Source organism: Channa argus, chromosome 12 (genome assembly GCF_033026475.1).
Source record: "Channa argus isolate prfri chromosome 12, Channa argus male v1.0, whole genome shotgun sequence".
Classification (NCBI taxonomy): domain Eukaryota; kingdom Metazoa; phylum Chordata; class Actinopteri; order Anabantiformes; family Channidae; genus Channa; species Channa argus.
The window spans coordinates 15,337,963-15,350,002 of NC_090208.1; the positions used below are offsets into that span (position 1 = coordinate 15,337,963).

General features: G+C 40.8%; 1 protein-coding gene across 2 annotated transcripts in view; it reads right to left on the reverse strand.

The window, feature by feature from the left end:
- stim2b (stromal interaction molecule 2b) overlaps positions 1 to 11,769 on the reverse strand; it is a 39,840-nt gene extending 28,071 nt beyond the window's left edge. The window contains exon 1 of one of the 2 annotated variants that reach the window (XM_067524155.1): positions 10,440 to 11,769. In XM_067524155.1, the coding sequence (XP_067380256.1) occupies positions 10,440 to 10,569 (130 nt within the window). In that variant the 5' untranslated portion in view covers positions 10,570 to 11,769. The remainder of the gene's footprint in view (positions 1 to 10,439) is intronic. The other variant, XM_067524156.1, reaches the window with a different exon arrangement.
- Positions 11,770 to 12,040: the final 271 nt, after the last annotated feature.

Here is a 12,040-nt window from a genome sequence, read left to right on the forward strand (position 1 = left end):
GCTCTTTTTTCCCCCTAGGACTAAAGAGGGTAATGAACCTTTTATTCCTCTTTAGCTCTGTATTAAAGAGTTTGTTTTAGCTCCTATGTCATTACTGCCCTCCCTCACTCCGAGTTCACTCTGTTCTGACTGGCCGGCTCGCAGAAAGGCTGCCGGTGGGCCGAGCAGAGCAGTGAGCCCTTGATGTAATATGAGAGCGAATGGGTGTGAGGACAGAAAATGGACATTAGTTTCTGATTGACTTTTGAACATTGGCACGACTGACAGGAGCATTTTGGGTGGTTGCGCAGAAATTTTATGGAAGCCATTGAAAAGTCTGCAGAAAGCCGTGTTAGACAGTTGACAGAGACATTAGATATGTTTTTATGTGATTTCTTCAACATATGGACTTTATTATTTATTTATATAGATTGCCATCATTACTACACTACAGCTATAAATATGAAAAGCATAATATGGCCCCTTTAAAGATAACCCTGCAGAGTTTCTGACCATTTGTAACACACTGGGGAAAAGTTTTATGAGTGGGCACATGTTTTGTTTTTAAGAAACATCATAAATGAAATCTCACGGGGCTACTTTAAATTTGCACTGCTGCAAAAGTAGAACCTAAAATTGTTCTAATGCTAAAAAGAAACTTCCACTCCTCTATCTTTGATTTGATACATGAACAGGAAAGTCCATGGACTCGGGCATCCCACTGAAACAAGAATATACCTTACCATTCTAAACCACCTTCATGGACCACAGTAATCCTTGGCTCAGGCCACGGGTTTACCAAAAAAAGGAGGAGGGCAGCTTGGGCAAAATGTGTGAAGGCCCACAAAGTCTGATCTAAAAACTTCCAGAAAAGGAGATGCTCCTTGTGCTTGGGCGTCCTTGGAATGTTTCAATAACAGCCCTGAACACGAGATGTGTGATGTATGCAGTCAGCCCCGGGAAGAAAAGCTGGAGGATGAAAAGACATGGAGAGGCCAAGCACTCATTTAATTAGCTGGCTCGACATCTGACATGCTCTTCTGGATATAAGATTAATGGATTCTTGGTCTATAGAGCGAGCCGAACCAAGAAAGAGATCACAAGCAAGGCAATGAACAATGAAAAGCATGATGAGAAGTCAATGTGCACTGGGCCCATAATATGTAATAGCAGGATATGATGTTCTGACTATTTCTGACTATTTTTAAAGAGATGCTTACAAGGCAATATAAATCATTTTAGTCTAATGTATAAAGTGGTGCACAATAGATAGATATTGGACCAGATGTGTCCCTCATCTGTGAAATGACCACAGGAAAGTTAAGAGGAGGGTAAAAACTTGACATCTCTACATCTTTATTTGGTATGATACTCAATGTTGTCTGACTGTCTGAACAAAGAGAAATAAATTAGCAAAGAATAGAAACTAGATGTGTATTAAAGAAAATAATACCCATAATCACATAGACACGGGAATATCTTCAAACCTGGAGGTGCAGGTTCAACTAAAATGGTGGGGCAGCAAGAGGGTGTTACTGCCATTCATGATTTTGAGCAGTAACAACACAGAAAGCTCGTGTTTTCTTCTTTAATTTGACATTTTCTATTACTTTAACAGATGTAAACCAAACTACTAAACCAGTCACTGGTTGAGGATTTTCATCATCAACAAGCTACAACAACAACAACAACAACTCTTTCAGACTGACATTTTGTGGAGAAATCCAAAATGAGCTTCAGCCCATTTCCATATTTGGCTGCAGAAAACAGAGTCATTAACTATAAGTTAGGTAAGTTAAGGGCAGGCATTAAAAATATCCTCACATTATTTTGTAAATATTTTTGTAAATCTTAGGGCCTTTATGAATAGTGGGATGGAGGAGCTGATGGGACCCAATTATGAAAAAACTACTTTAGCATAAAAAAACCCAGATCTATTTTAAATATCAGGACAGTCGAAGTGCACATCTCAGACTTCTGATTGGCCTTCAAGCTTTGTTTAATAAATAACAAGCTCACAAGGACACATTTTAGTTTCATTTTGAAAAGTAGTACTAAAAGATAAATGTTATGCTTTAAGCTTGCAAATGTCTTGGTGGGACATTTATGTGTAACTGACAGCCGACAGCAGGTCTGACTCTCTGCCAGCTTCCTGTGTATGTCCCCTACCTTCCTGGTTGACAGGATTATGATGTTTTTGTACTTGGTGCTCCTAAATATGGATTCCAGTATGGAAGATTAGCATAGATGACACACTTCAGACAATAGCAAATAAAAACACCTGTTCATTTAAAAAAAAAAAAAAAAGGAAACAGCTAAGTTCCTTCATGTGGTGCACTTGCCATAATGAAGACAAACAGGGACACGATACATTCCTTTTTGGCAATAAGGTCCTTCTAAAGGTTAACAAGTGCACATAAGCTACAGACTGATGTGAAACAGAGCACAAACACATCATGCAAAGACAGAGCAGAACAGTTTGGTACCGGAGAGACAGTGAGAAGCAAGTAAAGTCATCCTGTTGTAAGCATGCCCTTTGATGTGTAATACAAACTGGTTTACTTTGGAGCAGATGAAGGACGAGCCATATGGCCACGGACAAGCCACCTGTTGGTCTGAACAGGCTACTGTTAGCAGCACTAAGGAGGAGTGGAGGCCAACTCACTGTCACCTTGCACACAAGAAACGGAAAAATAGGTTGGTTACATGGTTACAACAGGGAGAGTGTCACAACTGATTTTTAGCTTTCGTGAGTATTTAAAAATGTATGTTCGATCAGTGAATGATCATAATCATAATAATTTTGTCCGTGCTGAGGCAAAAGTAAAAAAACACTGACATCACTACTACTCTCCTTTTGGCTTATCCCGTTCAGGGTTGCCACAGCAGATCATTGTCCGCATGTTGATTCGGCACAGTTTTTACGCCGGATGCCCTTCCTGACGCAACCCTTGCCAATTTCTACCGGGCTTGGACCAGCACTGCACAGCTGGGGAGGGGAATGTTAGGGGTTCAGTGTCTTGCCCAGGGACACTTCGACATATAGCCAGGGATGGGGATCAAACCACTCACCCTGTGGTCCATAAGCAACTGCCTTTACCAACTGAGCTATAGCCGCCCCATTTAATTAAAAAAATAATAATAATTTGGTTGTTTCATTTATTTCTGCAAATGTACCAATATAACTTCTAAGTCACTTGGATTCTTCTAGTATCGTTTACCTCTGTTTCCCCCTAAATGTGTCCCCTTTGACATTGCAAGCACTTATTTAGCCTAGTGTTTGTTAACAAAATATTAATAATAGCAACTTAGCAATAGCAAAAATTATTTAAAAATCTAGTTAGATGTGAACTCTTAGTTTGTCACCAAGAGTGACCCCTTACACATTCCAAGCAGTTATTTGGGCCAGTGTTAATACAAGAAGGTTGGTGACTATAATAAAAGCAACTTTGGGATAATTATCTCTCTGCTCTCACAACCGTCAAAAGGAGAAACTGAAAGACACGTGTGACAAGTGTTGTCTCAGTGCTGCTTTTGTTCATTGATTACATTTGCACCTGAGTCTCACGGGTATTGGTCTCTACTTGTAAATTAATTTGTTATGAGCACAGGTCAGAACTTGAACATTGGTGGAGACAGACTTGAGAAGGGACAGCATACCAAAGAAATCCACACCGCTCTTTGCAAACTCTTGCCCAGGCCATCTCATCACGAGCTTTCTGCCAAGGGAAAGTCCCTGAAATCAGAGGGGACTGCTGCTCGTTTCTAATTTCTAACTTTAAATTTCACCCAAATAGAAATATATTTACATAGATCCATTTGGCTAAATCAAAAAGGAGAATGAGCCCCTAATAAAACAGCTGAAATGTAAAAGCTGTCCACTTCTCTTCTTTAGAAATACCCAATCATTAAAATCTGAAAGGTGATTGGTCTGCTCAGGGTTTCTCACATTGAAAAACAAAAAGAAAGAACTAAAGTGTGTAGGTTAAATGTCTTAGAAGCACAATATATAAAATTTAAGACTTCATTAAAAGCACTAACAAAATAAATGCATGTGAATACATGTAGTTGGTCAAATGAGGAAGCCATGGTGACCTTTTTATAGTTCTGTGAAGGCCAAGCACTGGGCATCTTCCTGTGTGAGGGTGATCATTATCAGTAGGCTCTTAAACCCATTACAGGGTGAGGCTGTGACCCCTATCACCTTTTTCTCCTGCAATGTGTAGAGGTGAAACTGTGGATTTCTTAGTTTTGTTTTGCTTTTTAAGAAACTCTATTAGCATTGATATATTTACTTAAGCTACTGTGTAGTCAATAAAATGTCAAACAATAATGGAAAAATAATTTCTCTGAGCCAGATGAGACAGCGTGTGACTTCTACAAGTGTTTGCATATTTACACTTTGTATTTACTGTCTGTTTACATGTAGTATTTCCTGTGTGTATCTGTCATAAAGGGTTCACCCAACAAATGGCTCATGCATTGCCAGCTGAGGGTTTAACACCTGTGGTGAAGTGTGGCAGAGCGGGACAACAATAGCCCCCTCTAGGCTCGACGAGGACAGACAGTTCTGCTACTGTAGGTCACTCACAGCAGGAAACACTGTACAGCTAAGTACAGTGACCTACATCTCTTCTGAGGTGCTTTTTTGCCCGAGTGAGTCAGCCCACTGATTGCCAGTGTTGTCTGCTCGTGTGCTGAAAACAAGCATTTACTTCAGTGATATAGAGATTGAGGATCAATAGTAAGACGTTCTTCAAATTTAAAGCTACATAATGCAAGTTAAGCTGACACTTGCATGACAAGTCAATCCGGTCTACTCCACCCAGCAATCCATCTCCCTGCTCCGATACCTTCTGCTACATCCTGTACGGCCCTTCAGGTAGCTTTGATAAAAAAATTTAACAAAAAAATGGCAAAACTGCTTATTAATCAAGCAGAAATAATGACCGTTTCAGACTGGTTAGAAAAAACTTAGAAAGCAAATATCTCTGCACTGCCACCAGTGCTCTTCAAAGAGCCTGGGGGCTTTGACAGCATCTCTCCACAAGAAGATACATTTGAAGCATATTCCTAGTAAAAAAAATCTTCAACTAAGTTACATCCTGTGTCTTTAAATAACAAAATCAATAAGGCGTAACATATATATATGAATAAATAAAAGACACAAACTACAAATTTAACAATGCCTACACGCCAATGAATCAGGACACTTATTGTCTTGGTACTTGTTGACTTCATATCCAGGGTCTGTTCGACTGTTTATTGTGCCTACAGTCACCAGAGTAAATCATTAAATGAGGAACCATTATGTCCCTGGAGAGCCCAGCCGAAAGTCAGCCTGGCTTGGCGCCACACTGCCAGATCTCAGTATTGGGTCAACCACAATTACAACAGGGAGCATGACAGAAAGTGCACATGGAAAACTTCAACAGTGGCTTTATAAATACACAGGAGGGGTCGGTTTGTTTGATGACGGGCCTCATTAAGTAGGATCACAACCCCTAAAGCCCCTAACTGAGATGGGTAGCAGCTGCCCACTTTCGGACATGCTAAGCGGGCAGCTGAGCGGCGTCAGTAAAGCTATGCAACAATTGGCATTTCATTTGAGGTTATTAATGATGTTATAGTTGAACCACGATCTCACTTGACAGATAGATAGTGGATTGTGCTTTAAAGTGGTACAAGTTTAGTTTTTGGTCTCTTGGGTGTAGAAGATAAACAAGCCAACATAATACAACAAGGGTTGGGAACCTACACTCCTTGCTTGTTTTCCCAACTATCCCTGCACCACCCACAGCTGACTATTTGGATCAGGTGTGCTCAGTAAATCAGAAGCAGGCCTGCAGCCTTCGGGGAGCATGGGTTCCCCAGCCCTCAAATACAAAGACAACATAACACCACATAAAGTTATGATGTGGCCAATCACCAATCCAGCAGTTTTAGAGCAATAATAAAATAGACGTGTGCCTCCTAATGAGAGAAGTTGTAAACATTGGACACATTTTAAGTTCAGTTTTTATCTCCACCAACTTCCATAGGAAATATTTTGGCTCTTTAGCTGTTGAATGCTCCACTGTGTCAACCAGCTTCTCACTTTATTTATCTGCTGTTGGGTAGTACAGGTGGGTTTTTTGTTTTTTTGTTTTTTGCCTACAATGGCTGCCTGATACAGCTAGAAAATGGAAACACTTCTAGATGATGTCATGTGAAATAGTTTCTAGTTAAGATGATATCACTGGGTTTCTTATGCTACAGAAGTTGTAGTCGCAGTGGTAAACCTGCTTGTCTATTACAGGTGACATCATGTGAAGGTGTTTTTTAGCTGCAAGAAAAAATCTATTTTAATGTAGCAAAAACAAAGCAAAGTTAGCAAAGTTTCTTATTATTAATATATATATAACCACAGAACGTCTCAAACTTCTCCTTGCAGCTGTAGGGCTTTGTAGAGTCACATGATAATTCTCTGTAGGTTTATTAAAGCAGATGTTTTAGAAGTCTCCAAGTTTTGCTGCAAAGGTTTGACCTCTGCAGCACAATGTCATGATTTTAAGAATTAGTTTAATCCGATTAAGAACCCCTCAAACACTTTACCCCAGTAGGAAAAAGGAAACTGCTTTGCCTGTTGACCTGTGCTCCACAGAACCAGGATATTATCTCTCGCTCCAGCTTCACAGTGACACTCTGTCACCATTAACACACAGAGTGAACCCAAAACTCATTCCAACACCACAGTAAGTAAAAGCCTGGTTTTCCTCAACCACTTGCGTGTGCTAGTTTGATAGAACAGGGGCAAGCTAACAGCGACAGATGTATCACAAAATGCAAATACTTGTACTCCCTGCAGTATTTAAGCAAGCACTGGCAGGACAGGCAAATGTTGAACCTCCTTTCCAAACAAATCGCTTTAATAATGCAGTCACTCCGCTCCGATATGGCCCATGTCACCACTGATTTCCCTAAACAAACAAAGAAATGTTCAGTGAAGTCTCTCCAAACCTGGACCAGCTTTGAACCAAATATTAGTGACAGAGATCATGTTTACTACATTTAGGTTTGTGTAATTTGCCTCGAAAAATTAAAAGAGAAGAAGACCGTGTTTACGCTGCCACTCGACCAACCCCATTCTATAAACAATTTATTCCCTTTACCTTTTATTGCATGTCTATTCCCTGTGTTTGCTACAGGTGTCAAAAGATGATTTACGAGTCCTAATGTTTACACCCACTCAGAATTCAGCTCATATTTTAAAACAATGCGCAGCTCAGAGCATACTGCAAAGGATGCAAGTAGGTTCAAAATAAATCAGGTACTCTATATACTGTACAGCTGAAAAGGCCCACAGTCAGGAATGTGTTTACCGGTATGGAGAAAGAACTAAGGGATATCATATTACCTAAATTACCTAAAAAAAACTGTGAAGCAACAGTAACCTCTATGACTTTGACCATCGATTCAAATTGAATGCATTTACTAGTTTAGCACCGGATTCGGATTTGGCTTTCTTAAGAGACACAGGAATATCCCAGAGCACACAAATCAGCCATTTTAATGGTCATTTTCTATGTTGAAATCACTTACATGTTCTAGACCTCATTAAAATTCTCAATCTTACAAATGTCTAGACTTTTCAGATGTGGTGAGGACGTTTTAAAATCATTTCAATTATTATTATTTTAAAAAACTGCACAGTCACCGTGCTCTGCTTTATCTCTAAATTACAATGTATTAGTAAAAGTACGTTCTAACCTCTCGTGACTTTGTCTTTGAAGATCCTAAAACACAAGGGAGCTGCCTGGCCCACCAAATATTAAAGGCCCCCTGTATAACCTCCGTAGCTACTCACAGCATTCTACTGTAAACCTAAATTGCTTGGATGATTACAGCCTCCACTCCAACTTGAAACTCCAACAAAATTTCACTCAATGCATGTGACAATCACAGGCACCAGCCGGAGAATGTGTGTATGTATGCAAATAGACCTGCAAATGGTCAATTCCACAGCCAAGCAGAGCTCAACAATGTAACCTGATTTCTGAATGGGCAAACATCCTAGAGCAAGTGTTATCAGTCACATGAGTAATGAATCACATCCTTGGAGCCACACTATTAATCTCTTGCTGAGCAGCTGCCACTGTGGCTACATGCTAAATTATTACTTAATTAACATGTAGCTAAAATACTAAGCTACCTTAATATTGGCACAATCAGAGGAGTCATAAAGTCAGCAATTTATAATAGGGTATACAGCAACATTTACTTAAAGCTAGCTAACCTTAGCCCCTATAACCATTTCCTGTTACAGATACTGCTTTAAATATCTAAAAGGGTAAATCTGTTTCTAAGTAGATTTCATAAAAACAGTTTAAGTAGTGCTAACACATTTTAAGATTTGCTTAGGAATTTGTTAACCTATACAGGAAAGACTGCATATGCTGTAGTTCTTGTACACACACACAAACACACACACACACACCCAAAGACTTTTGTCTTCTTCCCCTGACGCCAAGCCCAGTGAAAAGGCATCTGACCTTTCCAAGGAGCCGGATGGGAAATAGGTAATGCTGCGGTCATGTTTACTGATACCATACTAAGTCACAACTGTGGCTGCAGCCAGCACTTCATTGTTCGCGGGGGAGAGAGGGCTGACATCTCCCACTGGCCCATTTTACACTGTCGTGTTGTTATTGTGGAAAAGGGCAAGTTAGCTTGTGCCTTATTAATCAATATACAGTATTTGCCTGGTTTATTTTCAGGAGCGGCTTAACACTTGTAAACAGACAGTCGTGAATGTTTAACAGCTGCCTGGGATGAGGTTTATTACTTTCTCAAGTAGAGGTGTATGTGTTGGACACATATACAAATGAAACTGCAGGTTATCATTTACAAGGCCTTGTGTGTGTGTGTGTGTGTGTGTGTGTGTGTGTGTGTGTGTGTGTGTGTGTGTGTGTGTGTGTGTGTGTGTGTGTGTTCAGTGCAGAACCCAAGTGTGCCAGTGCAACACAGATAAAAACAGCCCAAAATGCGTAAGAATAAAAATAATTAAAAGTTTACCTTTATTAAATTTAACTTGAGATTGTGCTACAAGTGAATACAAAGATTTTAATGACACATTATTTGACTCGTCCTGATGATCTGCCTGTTATGGTGTGTGACGGGAAGATAGTGAAGGATATCTGTTTCAGGAAAATGTTTCCCTAAAACACAACAGTAAAATCCAAGATGCGGTTGGAGCTCAAAGCTTCATTACTGAACATGGTAAGTCCAAAGAAATGTCTTAGAACGGCACGATTTGTGGAGCTCTAAGCCACATTTCGTGGCCTCCAGCAGCAGATGGAAGTTTGCTCAGTTGTCATGGAGATCCGCTGCTATCCTATGATGTGTGATGCTATCGGATGATTAACCTACAGTACAGGTATGCCGTTTTGAAAATACTTATATAAATGCCCTCTGTGGTTACATCCCTTCCACATATTATTTGACTTTATTCCATGGCCACTTTCAAATACGGTGTGTTAGTGACAGGGTGTGAGGTTGTCTTGAGCATCAAAGACGATTAAAGGAAGTAGTAAACTTTTTAAATGAGATAACAATAGAAACCTCTGCTACAAGACAAATCTTAGTTTACTAACCCCAGAGTCAGTCCATTGGATATGCAGTAACAGGTCAGAAAGTGTCAAAAGATGTGAACAAAAGGTTTTCAACGGCTCTTCTGGTCACATAGAGTATGTGGATGCCCACACTCTGGGCACACAGGACACTGTGTTTACATACATACTGTAGTGTCCACACTATGTTACTTGAGATTAACTGTTCTTTTATGCCTCACATGTTTGTTCAGTTGTTTAAACCCCAAACACTTGTAACAAGATTATTTTTACACAACTGCCTCTTCATGCAGGGGGCCCTCTAACAAACTTGCACCTGCCATGAACTAAAACCAGTTGAATCATCATCCAGCCATGGCAGCCACTGAAAGACAGATGAATACAGATAGAAATCTTCCTCTCATTCGATTATGTCAATAGCAGTATTCCGAGCAATGACCCTGACTCAAAACACTAATGTAAACATTAAAGCACTGGCGATGTGTCATCCTACTGTAGCATCACAACATAACTGTCATGTTTCTTCCTGTGTTGCGTGTGCGCAATCCATGCAGGTGAACTATAAAAGGTTTTTATAAGGCAAAAAAAAAAAGGCAAATACAAAACACTCTCATCCCCAGTGAGGATGTCTCCTGCATTCCTGTCATGTCATGCATTCCTCAGCAATAGAGGGAGATGATTTCCCGCACATTAAAAAAAAAATCCATTAAGCCCCCTGCGCAGGGCATTCCTCGGCTTTCTCCGTGAAAGCCACGGGGGACGACGGGAAGAAGGGGGAGAGGAGAATAACACGTTACATGCGTAAATAAATAGGAGACACTTGTAACGTTATCCGACATGGACTGTGCTTACCTGTGGTGGCCACACTCGCAGCATCCGAGTGACTGGGTAGATCATTCGAGTAAGTGCACTCCAAGCCCAGTACCGCATAGATGACGAGTCCACGGAGCAATACATTCGCCAGCTTGTGGATGTAACTCATGGTGGAAAGGAGGTGAAAAATCGAGAAATCCCGGATTGAGATTGAAAGCGCAGGAGCGATCCAGAAACAATATATCAGGTTCCGACTGGACAACACAGCAATAGCCAGCCCTCCCAAACAGCACAAAATAATCAGTCTTTCGAGGAGATGTCACAGAAATCGTGGTGTCACGAGAAGAGAGAGAGAAAAAAAAGAAACACCGGGAAAAAAAATGCACCAACTTAAAAAAAAACAATCCTGCAGTAGAATTGTTTGTAAAGCTACCGGCTAAGAGCTAAAACAGAGGCAGTCATTGCTGTCACAAAACCTCACAGGAGCGTGAAAAATGCCGACAAAGAAAGCAACCATCGTGGGCCAGCGAAACTAGTTTGAAAGAAGACCCAATACCAAAAATCTCAAATAGCCTCTAACGGGTTTACATGCTGTTTGAGAGGGCTCGCTGCTGCAAGAGAGCCCCCCCATGTCTAATTTTATGCATTTAAATGTCTATACTAGCTGACAAAAAAAAAGAAAATTTAAAAAAACGACCGAATAGTAGAGATCGGACAGCACATGCAGTCTATTTGAAGGGATCCCCTGTCCAAAACCAAAACTGGAACAAAAATGGTTGCAGCGTTTCTAGCGTGGGTGTATGTACGAGCTACAATTGTCAAATGCTGTGTTGAATTCTTACGCAGGCCTGTGATCTAGAAGAAAATAATCTGTGTACCTCCACGTACAGTATACAAACAGCGGGGACAGCCTCAACATATTGAACTCGCAGTGTCTCATAGGTCCGCCTCTTCATACCAAAGTGGCAAATCCCATTGCGTCAAAACAAATATATGTTCAATGCTTCATCCCCCGTTTCTACTAATCCTTCTTCGACCCGTATCAGCCGCACACGAGATCGGCCTACTTTCTAAATGAAGTTTTTTTTAAGTCAGCTCTACGTGGCTCAGTGCGATACTGTATCCCGCTGTCATACCAGCTGCATGCCGGCTGATGCAGACCAGTAGGGAAGGAAAGCCGAGCGGGCCGGAAGTCACTATGCAAAATGGTTTTGACACCAGGAGGAGGTGGGGAATGAGGGATGGAGCTTTAATTTGGCCCCTGTTGCCGCTGCGCGGACGCTGGAATCGGTTGTTTTTGGTTTTGGAGAAATTCAGCGGGGAATCACTTCATCTCCCACACATGTGTTGGTGACAACTCCAGGGCGCCGGATGTTTTTGTTTATTTATTTATTTTTTTTGTTGTTGTTGAGGTAGATACTTGAACCGCGACTAATATAATAAATAAATGTTTAAAAAAAAAAAAAAAAAACACGTATCTTCCACAGAAACTTTGCGTTTACTCATCGCCAAATGCCGAGCAGGGGAATACTCACTCAATACCCACTTCCCGAGTCCGCCCCATCCAAGTTTTCTTCCAGGCGGAGCGCTCTCATTGGCCAAACTGTCCCAACATGGCAGAACCTGATTGGTCAATTCAC